The 26,184-nt window shown below is 39.1% G+C and overlaps 1 protein-coding gene across 1 annotated transcript in view; it reads left to right on the top strand.

Annotated features, from left to right (window-relative positions):
* Positions 1-3,027: 3,027 nt before the first annotated feature.
* Positions 3,028-26,184, top strand: part of LOC106085261 (protein artichoke) — a 65,689-nt gene continuing 42,532 nt past the window's right edge. Inside the window, exons 1-2 of the mRNA XM_059361396.1 lie at positions 3,028-3,156; positions 10,786-10,938. Coding sequence (XP_059217379.1) covers positions 3,028-3,156; positions 10,786-10,938 — 282 coding nt within the window. The remainder of the gene's footprint in view (positions 3,157-10,785; positions 10,939-26,184) is intronic.

The raw sequence follows: 26,184 nt of genomic DNA, 5'->3' as shown, positions 1-26,184 counted from the left end.
AAACGTCTAGAGCGTGTGTGTGTGTGTTTTTTTGTAGAAGAAAACCCCTTGCCTCGACTAAGCGTACAAGATTTGTATTAAGTCTTGTTTGGTTTGGTTCTGAATAGACCAGACGCAGCAAGAGACTTGTTTGTCTGCATTTTTGTGACTTAAAACAATCAAACCAACTTTCGTGACGCGTCTGCTTCTCGGTAATAGAAATTATCTGCCTTACAATACTCCATTTTCCTGGTCTGCCACTATTGTGGTTGCAATTGTGAAGAAAAAAAAAGAAAAATCTACAAAAAAAAAATTAAAAAAAGACACTTCAAATCACAGAAAATGCTATACAAACCAATGGATGAGAATTTGTTATTGTTTTGCTTGTGAGCTATTTAAGAAAAATAGCTAAACAAAAAAGAATAGTGCTATCAAATCTGAAAAAAAAAATTTTAATATTAAAAAAATAAAAAAAATAACAAAAATTATAAATAAAAAAAAATTTAACAAAAATATATTCCGAGTTTATTTCTAAAGCCTGTGTTTTGTTTGAATTTTAGATAAGTTCTTCCTGGTTTTTTTGTTGTATTGAAAACAAACAGTTGCTGGAAACTTTAACAGATTTCAAGGTAAGAAGCCAATCTCTTAGCTATGAATTAATTTTGTTGACTAATGATTTTTTTTTTTTCAAAACTTGTTCTGTTAAGAATATTAGTATCATAAATTCTTCAGCAAAGGCTTGCAAATACCATTTTGGAATTTTAGACAAAAAAAAACACATATAAGCAACACACCAAAGAATGAGTCAAAATGCTAAACAGTTTGGACAAAACAGGCCTGTCTATCATTTTATTAAAAAAAAAAAAAGACTTTTGAAAACCATTTTTGCCTATTTAGAAACAAACAACAAATATGACACAAACTATAGGGTTGCCCAAAAAGTAATTGCGGATTTTTTAAAAGAAAGTAAATGCATTCTTAATAAAACTTAGAATGAACTTTAATCAAATATGCTTTTTTTACACTTTTTTTTCTAAAGCAAGCTAAAAGTAACAGCTGATAACTGACTGAAGAAAGAATGCAATTACAGAGTCACAAGCTGTGAAAAAATTTGTCAACGCCGACTATATGAAAAATCCGCAATTACTTTTTGGGCAACCCAATATTTTTTGGATGTTTGAAAGGCTTGTCTATCATTTTATGCATAAAATGGTTTTTGTACCAAGTCCTCTATGGCTGGGCAGCCACTCAACCTGGCTGTTGTCCAAATTCCCAAAACGTTTTTATACCCTCCACCATAAGATGGGGGTATACTAATTTCGTCATTCTGTTTGTAACTACTCGAAATATTCGTCTAAGACCTCATAAAGTATATATATTCTTGATCGTCGTGAAATTTTATGTCGATCTAGCCATGTCCGTCCGTCTGTCCGTCCGTCCGTCCGTCCGTCTGTCCGTCCGTCCGTCCGTCCGTCTGTCTGTCGAAAGCACGCTAACTTCCGAAGCAGTAAAGCTAGGCGCTTGAAATTTTGCACGAATACTTCTTATTAGTGTAGGTCGGTTGGTATTGTAAATGGGCCATATCGGTCCATGTTTTGATATAGCTGCCATATAAACCGATCTTGGGTCTTGACTTCTTGAGCCTCTAGAGTGCGCAATTCTTATCCGATTGGAATGAAATTTTGCACGACGTATTTTGTTATTATATCCAACAACTGTGCCAAGTATGGTTCAAATCGGTCCATAACCTGATATAGCTGCCATATAAACCGATCTTGGGTCTTGACTTCTTGAGCCTCTAGAGTGCGCAATTCTTATCCGATTGGAATGAAATTTTGCACGACGTATTTTGTTATTATATCCAACAACTGTGCCAAGTATGGTTCAAATCGGTCCATAACCTGATATAGCTGCCATATAAACCGATCTTGGGTCTTGACTTCTTGAGCCTCTAGAGTGCGCAATTCTTATCCGATTGGAATGAAATTTTGCACGACGTATTTTGTTATTATATCCAACAACTGTGCCAAGTATGGTTCAAATCGGTCCATAACCTGATATAGCTGCCATATACACCGATCTGGGGTCTTGACTTCTTGAGCCTCTAGAGTGCGCAATTCTTATCCGATTGGGATGAAATTTTGCACGACGTGTTTTGTTACGATATCCAACAACTGTGCAAAGTATGGTTCAAATCGGTTCATAACCTGATATAGCTGTCATATAAACCGATCTGGGATTTTGACTTCTTGAGCCTCTAGAGGTCGCAATTATTATCCGATTTGCCTGAAATTTTGTACGACGGATTCTCTCATGACCATTAACATACGTGTTTATTATGGTCTGAATCGGTTTATAGCCTGATATAGCTCCCATATAAATCGATCTCTCTATTTTACTTCTTGAGCCCACAAAGGGCGCAATTCTTATTCGAATTGGCTGACATTTTACAGAGGTCTCCAACATATAATTTAATTGTGGTCCAAACCGGACCATATCTTGATATCGCTCTAATAGCAGAGCAAATCTTTTGTTATATCCTTTTTTTGCCTAAGAAGAGATGCCGGGAAAAGAACTCGACATATGCGATCCATGGTGGAGGGTATATAAGATTCGGCCCGGCCGAACTTAGCACGCTTTTACTTGTTTTTTTTTCATTTAAAATTTTTTTTGTTTTTGCCATTGCAATTCCTTAGTTAACCCGTTTTACCAGCTTTCCAATTTCCCTCCAACTTTGAATTGGAGTTTTTTTGCTTCACTTTTTTTTGGAGGGGTGTTTCTCAAAAAAACCACAGCCAAAAGTTGTTACTGCCAAGCAACTCCTCGCTTCCCCAAATGACCTTAAAAGTGTTTTATCCAATATTTTTTTTATTTCTTTCAACTGCCTTACTTCCCACCTTTTAGTTAAACGTCCGGTACGGTGTGCCAACGTTGGTTGATTTTGTCGATGAATGCCTTACCACAACCTCAACGTCATCATCATCATAGCCGTTGATCTCTGGCACATTATTTCTTTCAATTTATCGGCACAACAGCAACTGCCAATAAATGGCTAAAGTTGTTGTTGCTGTTGTTGTTATACCAAAGGTTTCACAGTGCAATAACTTTAGCAAGTTTTCTCTTGTCATCTTTGCCAGCAACAGCGCAGCATCAAGCGGCATCTCTTGCATCCGTGTTGTAAGAAACCGTCCAACTCCAACTTAAAAAAAACCCCCAACTAAACTTGTTGTCCAAGGTTGCTATTTTTATGGGCGCTGGAAGCTGTTTTGTTTCAGTATTAAGAAACATCATAGTTACATGAATTGTTTTAATATCAACTACTTTAATGAATTTGCTGCAAGTTCATGCAATGCCTTCATGGTTGTTGTTCTTGTTTTTGTTTGGGAGTTTTTTTTTCGCTCTCTCTGTTTTGTCTAGTTTTCTTGAAGATGCTGCAGAATACAAAAGACTTAAGCAACGAACTTGACATCGAACTTAAAAAGGCAATGAATCAAGGATCCCTTGAATTCTGATGATTTCTGAGAAATACATACACTTGTCTACAATATTTAAGTGAGGTATAAAACCTGAACATAGTTTGGATGGATAAATGTTAAAAAACAGGTGTTTTTATACTCTACACCACATAATGTGGCGCGGGGTATTATGACTTAGAGAATTGGCTTGCAACGTCCAGAAGTAAGGGAGATAGAGCCATTAAAAAGTGCACGGATGGACTAAGAAGCACGTGCTGAATCAATCCAGCCATGTCTGACTGTTTGTCTGTCCATCTTTCCCTATTAATTTGTAATCAAAGTACGGATCGCAATTTACAGCCAATCATCTAAAAAAATTTTACAGAGTTTTTGTTTTTTGGGCTAGAGACAAAGACTATTGAAATGGATGAAATCTATTCACAATTTCAGGATAGCTAAAAACAAGTAAAAAGGCGTTAAGTTGGGCCGGGCCGAACTTTGGATACCCACCACCTCGGGGATATAAGTAAACCAACTTTCGTCAAAATCCGGTGAAAAATGCATATCTTTTGCCCAAAAGCAATAATATCGAAATATGTTACGATTTGGACCACATACTATTGGGTTGCCCAAAAAGTAATTGCAAATTTTTTAAAAGAAAGTAAATGCATTTTTAATAACACTTAGAATGAACTTTAATCAAATATACTTTTTTTACACTTTTTTTCTAAACCAAGCTAAAAGTAACAGCTGATAACTGAAAGAAGAAAGAATGCAATTACAGAGTCACAAGCTGTGAAAAAATTTGTCAAAGCCGACTATATGAAAAATCCGCAATTACTTTTTGGGCAACCCACTAATGCGTACAAGTCATTGTTTAATTGTGTATAACAAAAATTGACCTTTTTGGTAGCTATATCTAATAATAAACCGGTCTGAGTATATACGACACGGATGTCGAAAAACCTAACATAAGTCACTGTATTAAATTTCAGTGAAATCGCATTATATTGGGTTGCCCAAAAAGTAATTGCGGATTTTTTAAAAGGAAGTAAATAAATGCATTTTTAATAAAACTTAGAATGAACTTTAATCAAATATAGGATTGCCATTTTGTTCGATAACCTTTTGCCATCTTCCTGGCAAATTTAGTATTCCACGTTCATAGAACTTCTGGCCTTTATCTGCAAAAAACTGAACCAAGTGCGATTTTGTAGCCTCATCATTGCCGAAAGTTTTACCATTTAAGGAGTTCTGCAAAGATCGAAATAAATGGTAGTCTGATGGTGCAAGATCAGGACTATATGGTGGATGCATCAAAAGTTCCCAGCCAAGCTCACTCAGTTTTTGGCGAGTAACCAAAGATGTTGGCGGTCTAGCGTTGTCCTGGTGGAATAAGACACCTTTACGATTGACCAATTCTGGTCGCTTCTCCTTGATGGCTGTATTCAATTTGTCCAATTGTTGACAGTAAACATCCGAATTAATCGTTTGGTTCCTTGCAAGCAGCTCAAAATATACCACACCCTACCAATCCCACCAAACAGACAGCATAACCTTCTTTTGGTGGATATCAGCCTTTGAAGTGGTTTGAGCTGGTTCACCATGCTTGGACCATGATCGTTTTCGACTAACGTTGTTGTAAACAATCCATTTTTCATCTCCAGTTATGATTCGTTTTAAAAACGGGGATCGAATTCATTGCGATTAAGGTGCATATCACAAGCGTTGATTTGGTTTGGTTTATTAAATGAAAATGGTCCTTTTATGGGGCCAAAACCTCAAATCGAGATATTGTTATATATGGCAGCTATATCCAAATCTGGACCGATTTGGGCCAAGTTGCAGAAAAATGTCGAAGAGCCCAATTTAACCCACTGTCCCAAATTTCGGCAACATCGGACAATAAATGCGTCTCTTATGGGGCCAAAACCTTAAATCGAGAGATCGGTCTATATGGCAGCTATATCCACACCTGGACTGATCTGAGCCAAATTCAAGAACGATATCGAAAGGCCTAACATAACTTACTGGCTCAAATTTCGGCGACATCGGACAATAAATACGTCTTTTATGGGGCCAAAACTTTAAATCAAAAGATAGGTCTATATGGCAGCTATATCCAAATCAGAACCGATCTGGGGCAAATTTAAGAAGGATGTCTAAGGGCTTCAACACAACTCACTGTCCCCCATTTCAGCGACATCGGACAATAAAAGCGCCTTTATTGGCTCAAAACCTTAAATTGAGAGATCAGTCTATATGGCAGCTTTAACCAAATCTGAACCGATCTGGGCCAAATTGAAGAGGGCTGTCGAAAGGCATAACACAAATCACTGTCCCAAATTTTGGTAAAATCGGATAATAAAATCGCCTTTTATGGGCGCAAGACCTTAAATCGAGAGATCGCTCTATATGACAGCTATATCCAAATTTGTACCGATCTAGGCCATATTAACGAAGGATGTCGAAAGGTCTAACACAACTCAATGTCCCAAATTCCAGCAAAATCGGATAATAAATGTGGCTTTTATGGGCCTAAGACCCTAAATCGGCGGATCTGTCTATATGGCAGCTATAGCCAAATCTGGATCGATATAGGCCAAATTAACGAAGGATGACGAAGAGTATAACACAACTCACTGTACCAAATTTCAGCAAAATCGGATAATAAATGTGGATTTTCTGGGCCTAAGACCCTAAATCGGCGGATCGGTTTATATGGGGGCTTTATCAAGATGAATCTGTGCAAAGTTTCAGCTCAATATCTCTGTTTTTAAAGACTGTAGCGTGATTTCAACGGACTATTGGACAGACAGACGAACGGATGGACAGACGGACAGAGAGACGGACGGACAGACGGACGGACAGACGGACGGACAGACGGACGGACAGACGGACGGACAGACGGACGGACAGACGGACGGACAGACGGACGGACAGACGGACGGACAGACGGACGGACAGACGGACGGACAGACGGACGGACAGACGGACGGACAGACGGACGGACAGACGGACAGACGGACAGACGGACGGACAGACGGACGGACAGACGGACGGACAGACGGACGGACAGACGGACGGACAGACGGACGGACAGACGGACGGACAGACGGACGGACAGACGGACGGACAGACGGACGGACAGACGGACGGACAGACGGACGGACGGACAGACGGACCGACAGGCGGACGGACAGGCGGACGGACAGGCGGACGGACAGACGGATGGACAGACGGACGGACAGACAGACGGATGAACAGACGGATGGACAGACCGACGGACAGACGGACGGACAGACATACAGACAGACGGACGGACAGACAGATCGTCTTAGATTTCTACCCACCCCATCCTTCGGTGGTGGATATAAAAAGTGTTACCAATACAAATGGCCACACTTGGTTTTTTTTTACAGTATGGTGGATAAGTTCAAATTCATAAAGGTTTAGGAAGGATTTTTTTTGTGGTGCATTCCCATGTACATTAACATAATCCTGGTGTTCTAGCCTTATGTGAGACCCAGGAGCTCGAGGATTCTTTATGTTCCTGGGTACCACACACTATCGCTTTCTGCATCACACAGGGGTCTTATGGTACTTTCTTTACTTTAATTGGCTATGGCACAATATTTGTTCCACTAGCCGAACATTCTAAAATCTCTGACGCCACGGTGTCTCCCACCAATTAATCGGCTGTTTGGTCGTCCCGGTTAACGTATACAGCCGTGTTTGCCTTCAAAAGACTTCTTATGGTACATGTTCGTAATAATGTTGTGTTCCAATCGCAGCAACCACTGGATTCACAAGATCCTAAATTGAACTCCCTTTGGGTTAAATTCTATACAGAAGTCTAAACTCGCAAAGGGAGAATTTCATAGACGGCTTCAATGTCCCTTCCGATTCTATAAAAAAGATTGTGGAGGAGTTTCCAGACAGCGAAATCGTTGTTGCTTGTGATTTTAATGTTCACAATTCCTCCTGGGGTTCCCATACGGGCCCAACGACTCCGGGGGCTAAAACGCTGAGCCCTTCGCAGCGCAGAATGACCCGACGCATTTCGTGAATGAACCGACACATTTTTCGTGCGTCCAAGGAAACCAAAAGAACATCCTTGCGCCCATTGGCAGTTTCTATCACTGCATTGTTTGAGCTTTTTTTATACCCACCATCATAGGATGTGGGTGTACTAATTAAGTCAAACCGTTTGTAAAAGCTCAAAATATTCATCTAAGAGCCCATAAAGTATATAACGGGTGATTTTTTTTTCCCGATTTAACTTCTTGAGCCCTTGGCTGAAATTTTGCACATAGTGTTCTGTTAAGACATTCAACGGTCCAGATTGGTCTGTAACCTGATATAGCTCCCATATAAACCGAAATAGCGACCCTTTTAATAGCAATAAAATTACCAAATTATCGTTGCCGAAAACAATGAAATTTTTAAAATTCTGGGGGGGGGGGGGGGGGGTGGCTAAAACTTTTCTGGAAGGTAGGTGCCTTGCCCACCACTGCCATATTGACCGATCTCTCGATTTTGGGTCTTGGACCCATAAAAGGTGTATTTATTGTCCGATTTCGCTGGGACTGTTAAGAATGTTAGGCCTCTCAACATCCTAATTTAATTCGACCTAGATCAGCTCAAATTCGGATATAGACCGATCTCTCGGTTTAAGGTCTTGGGGTCCATAAAAGACGTTTTTATTTGACTTGGCACAGTTGTTGGATATCATAACAAAACACGTCGTGCAAAATTTCATTCCAATCGGATAAGAATTGCGCACTCTAGACGCTCAAGAAGTCAAGACCCAAGATCGGTTTATATGGCAACTATATCAAAACAAGGACCGATATAGCCCATTTACAATACCAACCGACCAACACTAAAAACACGTAGTTGTGCAAAATTTTAAGCGGCTAGCTTTACTCCTTCGGAAGTTAGCGTGCTTTCGACAGACAGGCGGACGGACAAACGGACGGACATGGCTAGATCGACATAAAATGTCACGACGATCAAGAATATATATACTTTATGGGGTCTCAGACGAATATTTCGAGTAGTTACAAATAGAATGACGAAATTAGTATACCCCCCATCCTATGGTGGTGGGTATAAAAAAAGAAGTATTTGTACAAAATTGCATGCGACTAGCTTTGCTACTTCAAAAGTTAGCGTGCTTTCGACAGACAGACGGACGGACAGATAAATGGACATGGCTAGATCGATTTATGCTATTGGAACTACATCAGCTTATGAACCGACTCGAGCCATACTTGTTTTGAATGTTAGGGACCAAAATAAACGCCTTTGTTCAACATTTCAACCAAATCGGATAAGAAGTCAAATCGGGAGATTAGTTTATATGGGAGATATATCAGGTTCTTGACTGATTTAAACCTTACCCAGTTGTTGGAATTTGGAAGTCATAACAGAACTCCACATGCAAAATTTCAGCCAAATCGTATAAAAATTGCGGCTTCCAAGGGCTCAAGAAGTCAAACCGATAGATCGGTTTATAAGGGAGCTATATCCAAATCTGTACCGATGTAGCCCATTTGCAATCCCCAAAGACCTACATCAATATAAAATATCTGTGCAAAATTTAAAGCGGTTAGTTTAACGCGTTCGAGCACTATCGTGATTTCGACAGACGAACGGAATTGGCTAGATCGGCTCAGGATGCCGAGACGATCAAGAATATACATATACTTTATGGGGTCCTACATGAATATTTCGAGGTGTTGCAAACGGAATGATTAGATTAGTATAACCCCATCCTATGGTGGTGGGTATAAAAAACTTTTTTTAATGGTGAGGCACTTACACCACTGAAGGATGGGGGTATATTAATTTTATCATTCCGTTTGCAACACATCGAAATATCCATTTGCGACCCTATAAAGTATACATATTCTTGATAAGCGTAAAAATCTAAGACGTTATAGACATGTCCGTCCGACTGTCCGTCAGTCTGTTGAAAATACGCTACAGTCTTTAAAAATAGGAATATTGAGCTGAAATTTTGCACAGGTTCTTTTTTTGTCTATAAACAGGTTAAGTTCGAAGATGGGCTATATCTGACTATATCTTGATATAGCCCCCATATAGACCGATCGGCCGATTTAGAGTCTTAGGCCCATAAAAGCCACATTTAATATCCGATTTTGCTGAAATTTGAGAAAGAGAGTTGGTTGTGTTAGGTCCCCAAACGTCCTTCGTTAATTTGGCCCAGATCGGTCCAGATTTGGGTATAGCTGCCATATAGACCGATCCTCAAATTTAGGGTCTTAGGCCCATAAAAGGCACATTTATTATCCGATTTTTCTGAAATTTGGAACAGAGAGTTGTGTTAGGCCCTTCGAAATTCTTCGTTAATTTGGCTTAGATCGGTCCAGTTTTGGATATAGCTGCCATATAGACCGATCCTCGGATTTAGGTTCTTAGGCCCATAAAAGCCACATTTATTATCCGATTTTGCTGAAATTTGGGACAGTGAGTTTTCTTAGGCCCATCGACATCTTTCTTCAATTTGGCCTTGATCGCTTCAGATTTGGATATAGCTGCCTTATAGAACGATCATCCGATGAAGGGTCTTAGGCCCATAAAAGGCGCATTTATTGCCCGATGTCGCCGAAATTTGGGACAGTGAGTTTAGTTAAGCCTCTCGACATACTTCTGCAATTTGGCTCAGATCGATCAAGATTTGCATATAGCTGCCATATAGAGCGATCTCTCGATCTAAGGTTTTGGGGCAATAAAAGGAGCCAAAGCTGGTTCTGTTGCATACAAATACAATATTTGCGAATATAACAACAAACTTTCAATTTCGTACAACACCCTTATATATTATTTCTAATACCAATTTCTTTATATACCATACATCTGCCGCAATCTTTCCATTCCATCTTCCCCAGCCATACTTCAAAACCTTAATTCATATGTAAGATTTGCCACAAGATGTCTTTCCACAAAAAAATCAGATAAATTAGACATTAAACAATTCCAAAGACAAAGATGTCTAATTACAAAAAGCATCAAATCAAGACATTATACAAACAACATGAAATGCGAAAAAAAAGATCAACAAACTTCCCAACATAAATTATTCATTTAATGGCATTTGTGCAAGATATCGCACCTAAATCAAAAGACTTAAGACACAAGCGTCACATCAGATAACCCAAGTAACAATGCCACAGCATTAACTTCCGAAAGACATCAACGGACAAATCAATTATATAATTACACTCTATCCACACCTAAATAAACACCGCATAATCCAATGTTTACACACACAAACGAGTGAGCTTAATTACGATGACGAAAAAAATATTTCAAAAATCCCCAGCATTTCTTATCGGCGAACATAAATCTCAATGAGAGACATTTCCCTCTGCTAAACAACAGCAACAGCAACAACACGACACAATTGTTATTTACACATGCGTGTGAACAATTATTATACGATTTTCATCAAACTCAACATGCATATGGAAATGAAGTTAGAGTAGCTAGATAGCAGGCTGCACTAACAACAATCTCTGCAAATTCAATTGGAAAGAAAGTTTGCCAATCCCCAACAGCATCATCATCATACTGTCATTTTAGGTCATAGCAGGAAAACTCAAAAAAAGAAATGCAGCCACATCTTGTTGATCATATCCCAACTTCAAGCTCCTAAGAAGCTACTTGAAAAATGGAATTCACAACAACAAAAATGGAGGGAATAAAAACTACTGAGTCCCATCTACTGGCCTTAGAGTACCTGTTTGAGCTACTATAAAGCTAATTATTATTCTCCCTACATCATGACCAGTTTTTAATGGGAGACCATAAAACCACCTAAACTACCTTTAAAGTCTCAGATCTGTGACCGGTCGGCCTTAAGATGAAAAACGTAATGAAAAATTATCACAAAATGCCTACATGTTTTGACATTAACTGCATTCACTTCTTCGACTGCTGTTGCTACTGCTGCTCACTCCTAAAGCCATTGGGTGTTGCTGCACTTGGTACTTGGAGTGGTAGCTCCCAGAAAAATTGTTTTTGTGATTTTAAATTAACTGCGAATTGCCTTGCGGCCATGCATATGGGTTGTAACTACACAATTATTTTGAACTCCGCTGGGAAGGGACATAAAAATGATTTTATTTTCTATATAATTAATGGATTTATTTTTGGTCTTCAGGTACCTAGCAAAGCATTAATTAATCTCGTGTTGTGGTTCATTAAAAATGGGAGTAATGTCCTGTTGTCAATTTTATGCACACCACCGCAGCACCACTGCAACATGGAATTATAGGGTCCATTTCCGACCTCATTAAGTATATATTCTTAATCATCGTATGAAACTAAGACGATATAGTCATGTTCCTCCGTCTATCTGTTGAAATCACACTGCCTTTAAAATAGAGACATTGAGCCCAAACTTTGCACTGATTCTTTTTATACCCACCACCGAAGGATGGAGGTATATTCAGTTTGTCATTCCGTTTGCAACACATCGAAATATCCATTTCCGACCCTATAAAGTATATATATTCTTGATCAGCGTATAAATCTAAGACGATCCAGACACGTTTGTCCGTCCGACTGTCTGTTGAAATCACCCTACAGTCTTTAAAAATAGAGATATTGGGCTGAAACTTTGCACAGATTCTTTTTTTGTCCATAAGCAGGTTAAGTTCGAAGATGGGCTTTATCGGACTATATCTTGATATAGCTCCCATATAAATCGATCCGCCGATTTAGGGTCTTAGGCCCATAAAAGCCATATTTATTATCCAATTTTGCTGAAATTTGGGCCCTTCGACATCCTTCGTCAATTTGGCCCAGATCGATTCATATTTGGATATAGCTGCCATATAGACCGATCCGCCGATTTAGGGTCTTAGGCCCATAAAAGCCACACTTATTATCCGATTTTGATGAAATTTGGAACAGTGAGTTGTGTTAATCCCTACGACATCCTTCTTCAATTTGGCCCAGATCGTTCCATATTTGTATATAGCTGCCATATAGACCGATCCTCCGATTTAGTGTCTAAGGCCCATAAAAGCCACATTAGTTATCCGATTAGGCTGAAATTTGGGACAGTGAGTAGTGTTAGGCCCTTCGAAATCCTTCGTCAATTTGGCTCAGATTGGTCCAGATTTGGTTATAGCTGCCATATAGACCGATCCTCCGATATGGGGTCTTAGACCCATAAAAGCCACATTTATTATCCGATTTTGCTGAAATTTGGGACCGTGAGATGTGTTAGGCCCTTTGACATATTTCTTCAATTTGGTCCAGATCGGTTCAAATTTGGATATAGCTGCCATATAGACCGATTTCTGGATTTATGGTTTTGGGCCAATTAAATGCTCATTTATTGCCCGATGACCCCGAAATTTGGAACAGTGAGTTAAGTTAAGCCCCTTGACATACTTCTGCAATATCGCACAGATCGGTCCAGATTTGGATATAGCTGCCATATAGACCGATATCTAGGTTTTTGGTTTTGGAACCATAAAAGACGCATTTATTGTCCGATGTCGCTGAAATTTGAGACAGTGAGTTTGGTTAGGCTCTTCGACGTCCTTCTTCAATTTTGCCCAGATCGGTCCAGATTTGAATATAGCTGCCATATAGACCGATCTCTGGATTTAAGGTTTAGGGCCCATAAAAGAGGCATTTATTGTCCGATTTCGCCGAAATTTGGGACAGTGCTTAGTGTTAGGCTCTTCGACATGTTTATGCAACTTGGCCCAAATCGGTCCAGATTTGGATATAGCTGCCATGTAGACCGATATCTCGATTTAAAGTCTTGGCCCCATAAAAGGCGCATTTATAATCCGATTTCACTGAAATTTGACACAGTGACTTATGTTCGGCTTTTCGACATCCGTGTCGTATATAGTTCAGATCGGTATGAGGTATATGAGTATAAGGTATCAAATTTTTACCGAATTTTGATGAAAGGTGGTTTATATATATACCTGAGGTGGTGGGTATCCAAAGTTCGGCCCGGCCGAACTTAACGCTTTTTTACTTGTTTTAGTTGTTTTTTTTTCGATTCTATCCCACTGTGCGACAGTGGCCTTTGTGGACTTAACTGCAAACCACATGTTTTATCAAAACAAAATATTGCACAATATACACAAAACAATGATTGCACCAAAGTTTGTTGCCTAAGTCTTTTGTTTTTATGTCTTACATGCATGCGAAAACAAAACAACACAGAAATCTCTGTCGAGCCTAAGCACTCATTTACAATAGCAAAATTAGGTAAATTTCATATTGTCGGCTACTATAATTAACTTTGCCATAAACATTTCCTACACGCTGTCATAAAACTAAAGCACGACGACTTAGGTCTCTTAGTTTTCAAAAAAGAAAAAAATTGCAAATAGTTGGTGTAAATGAAACAACAACAGCGCAGCAAAGCACCCCCAGAAGAAGCAATTAAAAACAAAAGACAATTAATTTTTATTTTGTTTACCTTTAAAATTCCTTTGACTCTTGGTTTATGACAAACAGAGAAGAAACAAACAAAACAAAAAAGCCTTAATGAATCCCTGAAAACAAAAAAAAATAAAAAAATTTGAAACATTTGTTAAGTTCAGCGAACCTTAAGATAATCTTCTACTCCATCTCTCCATTGAGAGGAACAACTGAAAATGGCCATCCCGAAAATTAAACATCATCTACCGAGTATATCTTGCCTGAGATGTTAGTGATTAGAATAAATGAATCTCATTAAACCGCCTTGGAATATTTTACTTTGTTTTACTTGTGTGTCCAAAGGCACTCTAGCAGTGGGTCTTATTTTGAAGATTTCTGTTGAGGAATCTTGAGTCCATGTTTTGGCTTAACGTTTGTTTTTTTTTTTTAAAGATTGTCTACATGTTGTTTTTGGTAGTTAGCCTCTGGCTGTAATTATCGGAAACTTTTGACTGAGTCTTACCACAAAAAGTGATTTAATTTTTGTGGGTACCGTATTTACTGTCGTTTGCCTGATGATCATTGGGTGTTTTTGTATTTTTAACCACACAAAGACACCACAAATGTTTATGACCCATTTTTCTCCGTTTTGAGACTTGAGAAGAATTTCTAGCAGCCACAAGAAGAAATTGTGTCGGGTGGTAGCGCGATAAGCCTTTGTGGTCTTTGCTTCAATGTGATATTCAATGAAGTTTCTGACTCTTCTTTAATTTATTTGTCCACATAAAAAGTTTATGGAAAGCAAAAATCTATAAATATTTATTTTAAGCAAATTCAAATGAGACATGGAAATCGCATTAGTTGAAGTTTAGTTTCAAAAGACAATATTTTTTGTTAATATTTTTGTCGCACTTACTCTCCCTCTACCTCTTCAAACTTAACTAAAGTTTGTTTAAACAATCGATTCAAGAGAAAACTGGGTAAATTGATGGATAAATAACCTTGCCTATGTTAACCTTACCAAAAACTTGCCAATATGCTTAACAATAACGTCCAGAGACCCAAAACCGGACCCAAGTCTCTGATCAAAGCATCCAATTTAATCAAAACCATCAAATCGACAGTTACAAGATTTCTGAGTTTCATTCGTTTTGCCTTAAAAACAATGAATGGATGGTCAAACCACAGCTTAACAAAATTGAAATTCCCATCGATACCAGTAACAGCAAAAGCAAACTTTTGCAAGTACTAACTAAGCAAAGCCAAGAAAACTCAAAGTACTTTACATCACAACAACAAATTAAGGAGAATGCAATGCACCAAGTGCACAAAACCCCCTAAAGCACCTGCATTCTACAATTCACAGTTTGGTAGTGGTACGACGGGTACTAGTTTTGATGGTGTTGTTAAATGCCGTTGTTTTTATGGATTTTTCCCCGCCTTACACCCCTAAAGCAATTCGGTGGAAGAGCATACCAAAACCACCACCACCACCACCACTACCACTACCACCATCACAACAAAGCTCCATTCGCAGCCACACGTCATTGTCATTGACCATAATCACGTTTGCAGCCACAGTATGCACACAATGGCAAATCTTAAAGAAACAGCAACAACAACAAAACAAAAAAACAATTAAACGAAACTAGTTTAGCTAACTTGTCCAATATTGGCCAAAACAAATTATTGGAGTGCGATGAGTTTGCGTGGGTGGGTGTTGGATGTTTTTGCGTTAATAGATAAAAGTCAACAGAAAAGTTATTTCTCGACATTCCATTGCAAAAATAGCGATTTAATGAAGATATAAAATTTTAATTAATGCTTGGATGTGATAAATGCAACACTGCACATTAAGACACACAAGTAAAAGCGTGTTAAGTTTGGCCGGACCGAATCTTATATACCCTCCACCATGGCAGCTATATCGCAACGTGGACCGATATAGCCCATTTACAATCCCAACCGACCAACACTAAAATGACGTAGTTGTGCAAAATTTCGAGCGGCTGTTTTAACTTCTTCGAAATTTAGCGTTCTTTCGACAGGCAGACGGACGGGCAGACAGACGGATTGTCAGATGGACGGACAGACGGACGGACAGACGGACGGACAGACGGACAGACGGACGGACAGACGGACAGACGGACAGACGGACGGACGGACGGACAGACGGACGGACGGACGGACAGATTGAACCTTATTTAGCACAGTTGTTGGAAGTCATAGCGAAACACGTCGTGCAAAATTTCATTCCAATCTGATAGGAATTGGGCCCCCTAGAGGCTCAAGAAGTCAAGACCCAAGATTGGTTTATATGGCAGCTATAGTAAAACATTGACCGATATGGCCCATTTACAATCCCGACCGACCTACGCTTATAGGAAGAATTTGTGCAAAATTTCAAGTGACTAGCTTTACTCCTTCGAAAGTTAGTGTGCTTTCGACAGACAGACGGACGGACGGACGGACATTACTAGTTCGACTTAAAATTTCATGACGATCAAAAATAAATACACTTTATGGGGTCTTAGACAAATATTTCGAGTAGTTACAAACAGAATGACGAACTTAGTATACCCCCACCCTATGGTGGAGGGTAAACAAGTAAAAAGGCGTTATGTTCGGCCGGGCCATACTTTGGATACCCACCACCTCCGGAATATACGTAAACCACCTTTCATCAAAATCCGGTGAAAATTTTATACCTTTTGTCCCATAGCAGATATATCAAAATATGTTCCAATTTTGACCAAATACTTATAGGTACAAGTCATTGTTCAATTGTGTATAACAAAATATTGGTCTTTTTAGTAGCTTTATCTAAAAATAAACCGATCTGAGCTACATACGACACGGATTTCGAAGAGCCTAACATAAGTCACTGTGTCAAATTTTAGTGAAATCGGATTATAAATGCGCCCTTTATGGGGCCAAAACTTTAAATCGAGATATCGGTCTATATGGCAGCTGTATACAAATCTAAACCGATTTAGCCCAAGTTTCAGAAAAATTGCGAAGGGCCTAACTCAATTCACTGTCCCAAATTTCGGCGAAATCGGACAATAAATGCGCCTTTTATGGACCCAAAACCTTATATCGAGAGATCGGTCTATATGGCAGCTACATTCAAATCTGAACTGATCTGGGCCATATTGCAGAAGGAAGTCGAAAGACTTAACCTAACTCACTGTCCTGAATTTCGGCGACACCGGACAATAAATGCACCTTTTATGGACGCAAAACCTTAAATAAAGAGATAGGTCTATATTTCAGCTATATCCAAATCTTAACCGATCTGTGGCATATTGCAGGATTATGTCCAGGGACTTAACTTAACTCACTGTCCCAAATTTCGCCAACATCAGACAATAAATGCACCTTTTATGGGCCCAAAACCTTAAATAGAGAGATCGGTCTATATGGCAGCTAAATCCAAAACTGAACCGATCTGCACCAAATTATTGAGGGATATCAAAGGGCCTAACACAACTCACTGTCCCAAATTTCAGCAAAATCGGATAATAAATGTGGCTTTTATGGGCCTAAGACCCTAAATCGGATGATCGGTCTATATGGCAGCTATTTCCAAATCTGGACCGATCTGAACCAAATTGACGAAGGATGTTGAGGGGCTTAACGCAACTGACTGTCCCAAATTTCAGCAAAATCGGATAATAAATATGGCTTTTATGGGCCTAAGACCCTAAATAGGAGGATCGGTCTATATGAGGGCTATATGAAAATATAGTGCGATATTGCCCATCTTCGAACTTAACCTGCTTATGGACAAAAAAAGAACCTGTGCAAAATTTCAGCTCAATATCTCTGTTTTTAAAGACTGTAGCGTGATTTCAACAGACAGACGGACGGACATGTCTAGATCGTCTTAGATTTTTACGCTGGTCAAGAATAGGGTCATTATAGGGTCGGAAATGGATATTTCGATGTGTTGCAAACGGAATGACAAAATGAATATACCCCCATGCTTCGGTGGTGGGTATAAAAAAGGACAGAGCCCTAGGGTACACCTGCGGTCAATTTATGCTCATTGGATTAATAGAGAACCCACCAGTCGTTGTAGGTCCGACTAGAGTGGTGATTTCATGGAGTTGATGCCCATAACAAAAGATCACAAAAGTTCTATCCAAAAATATTTCTATCCCCCTTACTGTTCCTACTTCCCATAAGCATCAAAATCGCTTAATTGCATTAATGGTCATTGCTAAATCAGCATTTTGTTAGATTACATCTCCCAACTCACAATACGAGTATCCACCCATTATAACGGATGTGTAGACACTGAGAATGTTGCATATTCATCACAAACCAAGAAAAGAAAAAGAAACATAAATATTGTGAGAGCCACATAATTATTTCAATTTGTTTATTTACACTATTCCTCTGTTATTGCGCACAAATACAATGCCATAAAAATGCCGGTCATTTGCCATAATTTCAATTTTAATATGGCTCTTCCTTTTGTCTTCCATGATGTTTCTTTCTTTAAATTTTGATTTACGTTTTGATTACGTACAGTACGAGTACATTGGTAAGGCAAGATAGTATTCCCGGTTATTTTGTTTCTTTCTACACTCTGCCTAGGAAGTGTGTTTTTCCTTACTTGTTCGCAATTAAATTGTTGTGCTGATGCTGGAGTAGTTGGTAATTATGATACCGCAGCATTTGCGTTTTAATTATGTGTGGTATAAGAAATTATTGTGAGTTGTTTAGCTTCTTTTTTTGCCATGGTGACCATTAACCATTATTTGTTCAAAATAAATCTGGAATATATTTAGGTATTATGGGAAGAAGAAGAATAACACCTTCATCAAATGATATTTGACATCAAAACTTTAACTTGGAGGTGGGTTTATGTAGAAGCTTAAATATCTTCTTGACCGATTTAGACCAAACTTACGACTTATGTTGAAAATCATACCAGAATTCATCAATCGAAATTTCAATGAAATCGGGAAGAGATTGCACACCCCAACGTTATGGGACTAGGCCTGGTCGGCCTAGTTGGGATTCTCAAAAAAAAAAAAAAGAAAGAGCGTGCAAAGTTCGGCCGGGCCGAATCTTATATACCCTCCACCATGGTCGCATCTGTCGAGTTCTTTGCGCTGTATCTGTTTTTAGGCAAACAAAGTCTAATGAATAAGGACGGAGGAGCAGCTATATCAAGTCATAGTCCGATTCGGGGCTCAAGAAGCGAAATCGGGAGATCGGTTTATATGGGAGCTGAATCAAGCTTTAGATCGATTCTGAACATATTGCACACGTATGTTGAAGGCCATGGGAGAAGCCGTTGTACAAAATTTTGTGCCAAATCGGATGAGAATTGCGCTCTCTAGAGGTTCAAGAAATCAATACCCAAGATCGGTTTATATTGCAGCTATATTAGGTTATGCATCGATTAAGACCATACTTTGCACAGTTGTTCAAAGTGATATCAAAACACTATGTGCAAAATTTCAGTCAAATTGGACGAGAATTGCACCCTCTAGAGGCTCAAGAAGTCAAGACCCAAGATCAGTTTATATGGGAGCTATATCTGGTTATGGACCGATTAGGACCATATTTTCCACAGTTATTGGATATCATAACAAAACACTTCGTCATAGGCGGACTTGCTTATCTCTGCGCTAAGGTGGCCTCCTGCCTTTACCAAATTTTAAGACGATCGGAGGAAAACTGCGACCTGCTAAATCGAATTAGAAAGTAATTCTGAGTCGATCGCTATACTTATTAATGGTGTTATCTCTCTTCCTTCTGGGTGTTACAAACAAATTCACTAATTTATAATAACCTGTACCACACTAATGGTGTAGGGTATAAAAAGCCTCGTTTTGCTTGGATGACAAATAAAGTATGCTAATTTGCAATATTGATCCCATTGATAAAAAAAAAATTGAGCTCATAACATAAACGGTTATTTTTTCTTAAATTTGTTTGTTTGATTAAATGGAAACTTGTATGGAATCGCTTCGACATGAATATCACTTATATACATGTTCCACGTTCTATATGATGTCTTTGAATGTCTTCTTCTTCTTCCTCCTCCTCCTTATTTGCATTGGCATGTTTATATTTCATTGTACCGACTCAAGTGATAAATGATATTTTTTTTCTGTTTATTTAATGTTAGTTTTGTATCTTCTTTGCATGTGTATGTACTAATATTAGTAAGGCTGTGCTCGTGTGTATGTGTTTATACATAATATGATCACTACATTATTTATAGCGGTTTGGTTCACTCCCGTATTAGGTTTTTGGCGCGTTCGCTTTTTTGTGGTTTCTCTATACGAACTTGAACTTGGCAAACGGGTATTCTTCTATGCATGCACACATACATACACATGTTCTAATGTCTGAATGGGGCTTTTGTCATATGAAAACCTAATACCCTAGACATGGCTTAAGGGGAGATTGATTTTTTTTTTTTTTTTTTTTTTGCGGAGGAAGGTCTTTTCTATGGGATGTTAGAATACTAATACCAATTTGCTATTTTTTATTAGAAAAACTGCTTTGTTATGACTTCATTGAAATTTTTCAAATATTTCTTTATTAATGATCTTTATAGAATGTCAATGTAAAATGATAGAATGGAATTTTTAAAGCATATTGTAAATATTAAAATATTTTTTAAAGTGAAAACAAAAGACTTAAGACACAAACTTGTTATATAGTAGCTATAACGTTCTCCGTCAAAATGCTTTGGCTGACATTTAGTGTGTAAAGCACTATTAACAAATAAAACAGATAAAGTAAAAAGATTACTTCGCCAATTGGCTTTTTTATTAAAAACGGATAAAGTTCGGCTATATCAGATAAAAATGCACCATTTATGAAAATAACAGCTACATAAAAATATGGTCCTATCTCGAACAAACTTGACACTGGCGTTGGGGAATCTAACACAAATCACTGTTCCAAATTTCAGAGAAATAGGGTAATAAAAAAAATTTGGGGCCAATTTCCTAAACCGATTGATCGAGAGAAAACATATGGCAGCTATATCAAAATATGGTCCAATCTGAACCATACTCTGTATGATTGTTGATAATCCTAACTCAACTCACCTTGGCAAGAAGCAGCGAAATCACACAACAAATGCACTTTTATGGGCCGAAGATCTTTAATCAGGAAATCGGAAATTGTATATTTAGGGTCCTAGGTCTCTGTGAAAAATTCTAATTAAATCAGACAATTTATATGGCTTCTATGATCGCCTTATATGACAACTATATCCAAATATAGTGCAATCTAAACCTTACGTATATCAAGAGTCTGTGCCAAATTTCAGCAAAATCAAGCACCAAATACGAGGGTTGCCTTTTATATTTCGGGATTGGACAACCCTTGTTTTCCAATCCGCCACGTGACAACTCTATTGTAACGCTTGAAATTTTTGAGATTATATGTACTCAGAACGTTTTGACATATGAGCGCTATTTGTGTCGTTTACAGTAACTTAAAAGATTCATCTCGCCAAAAATGTAATTAAATCGTGAACAGTTTTCATGCAATCTGTCAGTCTTTACAAATAGAGATATTGAGCTGAAACTTTGCACAGATTCTTTTTTTGTCCATAAGCAGGTTTAGTTCGAAGATGGGCTATATCGGACTATATCTTTATATAGCCCCCATATACACCAGCAATAGACCGTATGGGTGTTTCAAGATGAGCCAAATCCAACAAAAGTTGCTCCCGGAAAAACTGGACATGTCGCAATCGTACCCCTAGAATAAACAGACCAGTCAAATTCAGTGTGGTACACAACCATTTGTTTGCCAGTTGTCTTCCAAGAAATCAGGAAAACCTACCGCCGAAGTTGGATCACTCTTCACCATGATAATGCAAGCTCTCACACATCGACTCAAACAACTGCGTTTTTAAGCACTCCATATAGTCCTGACTTAGCACCGAATGACTGCTTTTCATTCCCTTACGTTAAAAATTAAATGAGAGATTGATGCGATGTTGATGATGTTGATCTGGCCAGGTGCAGCACTAAATTTAGTCTAGAAGGAAGATATTCCTTTTCGACCAATGGCGCATGCTTGGATACCAAGGATTCCCTTAGATCCTGAATCCATACTTGAAAGACTTAGGGAATGTAATCCCAATCTTTCAACCACCGACTGGAAGATTGGTAGATTGGATTGGGCTCATGGTGACCGGAGACATGCAGCATTCGAACTAAACTCCGGCTGTCTAGCAGACTTCTACAAGTCGGAAGGAGTTGTATAGCAGTTGTTGCTGAACACTTGCCTGGGGAACTATCGACCACATCGTTAAAGTCTGGCGGATTGCAGGAGACCGAAACTCCCACTGCCACAATCGAAACAGGGGGGAAGGCATCTAAACGGGACCCGCCAAGCCCTGTTTGGGTGGGTCATCCAGTTGGACAGGGCTCAAGGTGTGAACCAGCGGAAAAGGACGGAACTCAAAAAGTACTTCAACAGTAGCAGCTGTTAGGAAGTGTGGATTACACCCTACCTGAGATGCTTTTTGATAAAAAGAACTGTACGACTGTTCCTGATAGAAACGACTGGAACTACGATATCCCTGGTAATAGAAGTTACATAGACTTCTATATGGATGGTTCCAAACTAGACGACCTTGGTGAGATTTTGGGTGAACTCTAAAGATCTAGAACTGGTCATATCGATGCAATTAAGGAGGTGGCGGAATGGCTGAGATATAATGTCATAACGACGATTGGCACAAATATCTTCTAAGACAGTCATAAAATCCCTGGAGACCATATTTCTGTACACAAAAGTCTCACTCGACTGCCTCTCAACGAGATGGCTGAACAGTTCAAAATTCACCTGTCCCGGGTGCCGGGCCACAGAGATACCCCAGGGAATTGTAAAGCGGACGAGTTTGCGAAACTAGGAACAACCCTACACATTCCAGGGTTACTGGAATCTGTGGGTATGCCTCTAGCGACATGTAAACTAAGTTTTCAGGACCAGGCCCGAAGGACAATGAATGGGTGCCGGCCCACAGATATACCCCAGTGAATTGTAAAGCGGACGAGTTTGCGAGACTAGGAACAACCCTACACATTCCAGGGTTACTGGAATCTGTGGATATGCCCCTAGCGACATGTAAGCTAAGTTTTCAGGACCAGGCCCGAAGGACAACGAATAATAGAAGGTCACAAAGAGGGGAATGTGAGCATTCCAAAACGATGTGGCCTAATGTAGACTTGAAGAGGTCTACCGCTTTGCTGTGACTGGCTAGAACAGACGTCTCAGTCATTGTGTCCGTCATGACAGGTCACTATCTAATCGGAAATTATGCTGATAGACTGAAGGTTGCCAGCAAGGATTTTTGCAGAAGCTGTGAGGACATCGAAGAAGAAGAGACTATAAAACACCTTCTGAGGTGTGTGTCCCACACTAGCAGTCAGAAGGAGTACCACTTAAGGTTCTCATTTCTTAAAAAGGCGCTAAATTAGACAGGTTCTCAAAGGAATGAGTACCTAAAGTGGAACTCCATCTAACTGTTAGTGCGGGACAGACACACAGAAGGTGTTCTATAGTCTCTTCTTCTTCGATGTCCTTACAGCTTCTGCAAAAGTCGTTGCTGGCAACCATCAGTCTGTCAGCATGTTATCCGATTAGACAGTGACCTGTCATGACGGACACAATCACTGAGACGTCTGTTCTAGCCAATGACGGCAAAGCAGTAGACCTCTTCAAGTCTAGATGAGGCCATATAGTTTCGAAATGCTCACAGCCCCCTCTTTGTGACCATAAATCATTCGTTGCCCTTCGGGCCTGGTCCTGAAAACTTAGCTTACATGTCGCTAGAGGCAAACGCACAGATTTCAGTGTCCTTGGAGTGTGTAAGGTAGTTCGTAGTCTCGCAAGCTCGTCTGCTTTAAAATTCCCTGGGATATCTCTGTGGCCCGGCACCCAGAACAGGTTAATTTTGAACTGTTCAGCCATCTCGTTGAGGGATCTGTGAGATTCGAGGGCGGTTTTTGTGTTCAGAAATGCGTTCTACAGGGATTTAATGGCTGCCTGGCTGTCTGAGAAGATATTTATGCCAATCGTCGTAATAACGGGTCTTAGATGCATATTTCGAGGTGATACAAACAGAATGACGAAATTAGTACACCCCCATCCAATGGTGGAGGGCATAAAAATCAATATTTCAAAATTATATTCACATGAAGAAATAATTTAAAAATTATTCAAATTCATACTATATCAGATTGGAAGCAACATTAAAAAAAATTATTAACATATTTTCATATGGCATGAAAATTGTAACCCAATTCCAATTTGAAATGGTGTACCTCTAGGTTACAAAAACACAATTACCAACAACTAATGGTCATGCTCGGCCTTTGTAGCCATCCTCAACCAAAAGAAATTATTTAAAATGCAAATAAACGAGTTCCGAAACGCTTGTCTCACTAATCACAAAACTTCGAAATCTTGGCGAAATCTTTGCTACTGACGTTTGATCATCATAAGACTTTGATGGCTTTGTTTGTTTGTCCGTCCGTTCAAAACTCTATAGCTGGTCGAAATCCATTTTTGTCATAATTTCTGCCAAATTAGCATGTCGTTTCAAGCGCATCATCACATTGTCTTGAAAGCCATGAAACTAGAAACGGACATAGACAATTTCACTCTATGGCAATACTCTCGCTTTTCGTTCTCCTTCCCTCTCGTTTGTGGCTCTGGGTACTTTCAAGTAATGGTTGTTTTAAAAAAATGTTTTAATGAATTTTCTTTGGGTTTTTTCATTTTTCTTTTCTGTGTGAAACTGTCACTTTTGTTGAAATCATGATGTTGTCGTTGTTTAAAACAATGACTGTGACATGATTTTATGTGAATCCAATTCAAGCTGCAGTAGTTAGTGATCCATCTTTCGGTGCTCCTCCTTCGGGCCCTCCCCTGATGGCTTTTTGGGAGTTTTCTTCTTCTATTGTGACAAACAATAAACACGTGAGAAAACCAACAACCATAACGTCAACTAACCCAAGCAGCCCTATGACAATTTCACAATGGTCGAAGCTACAGCTTGGCTTAGTACGTACCACCAATGATTAATAGCTCAACGAGAAATAAACAAAGGCATCACTCAAAAAGATGGGGACAAAAAAAAATGGAATCAAAATGAAGACTACGTTTTGCCAATTTTGGATATAGAAAAATAAAACAAAAACACTTAAACAACAGACATTCTTCAAAATACTGGCAAATAAAATGAACTAAGGGGAAGTTCATGAGATCAAAATACTTAAAAACAACAAAAAAGGCATTAAGTTAGGCCGGGGCGAACTTTGTATACCCACCACCTCTGGTATATATGTAAACCACCTTTCGTCAAAATCCGGTGAAAAATGTATACCATGTGCCCCATGGCAGCTATATCGAAATATGCCCCATAACCTTAAATCGAGAGATCGGTCTATATGGCAGCTATATCCAAATCTGGACCGATCTGAGTCAAATTGAAAAAAGATGTCTAAGGGCTTAACACAACTCATTGTCCCAAATATCAGCAAAATCGAATAATAAATGTGGGTTTTATGGGCCTATGACCCTAAATCGGAGGATCGATCTATAAGGCAGCTATATCCAAATCCGGACCGATGTGGGCCAAATTGAAGAAGGGTGTTGAAGTGCCTAACACAACTTACTGTCCCAAATTTCAGCAAAATCGGATAATAAATGTGGCTTTTATGAGCCCAAGACCCTAAATCGGAGGATCGGTCCATATGGTAGGTGTATCCAAATCTGAACCGATCTAAGCCAAATTGACGAAGAATATCGAAAGGCTTAAGACAACTCACTGTCCCAAATTTCGGCGACATCGGACAATATATGTGGCTTTTATGGGCGAAAAACCTTAAATCGTGAGATCGGTCTATATGACAGCTATATCCAAATCTGGACCGATCTGAACCAAATTGAAAGATAATCTTGAAGGGCCTAACACATCTCACTGTCCCAAATTTCAGCAAAATCGGATAATAAATGTGGCTTTTATGGGCCTAAGACGGATCGGTCTATATGCCAGCTCTCTCCAAATCTGGACCGATCTAGGCCAAATTGAAGAAGAATGTCTAGTAGACTAACATAACTCACTGCCCCAGTTTTCGGGGCCATTGGACAATAAATGCGCTTTTATGGGCCTATGACCCTAAATCGGAGGATCGGTATATATGGCAGCTATATCCAAATCCGGACCGATCTGGGCCAAATTGAAGAAGGATGTTGAAGGGCCTAACACAACTCATTGTCCCAAATTTCAGCAAAATCGGTTAATAAATGTGGCTTTTAT

Source organism: Stomoxys calcitrans, chromosome 2 (genome assembly GCF_963082655.1).
Source record: "Stomoxys calcitrans chromosome 2, idStoCalc2.1, whole genome shotgun sequence".
Lineage (NCBI taxonomy): Eukaryota > Metazoa > Arthropoda > Insecta > Diptera > Muscidae > Stomoxys > Stomoxys calcitrans.
Note: the sequence above shows the minus strand (reverse complement) of the source record. Positions and strands in the feature narration are given on the sequence as shown.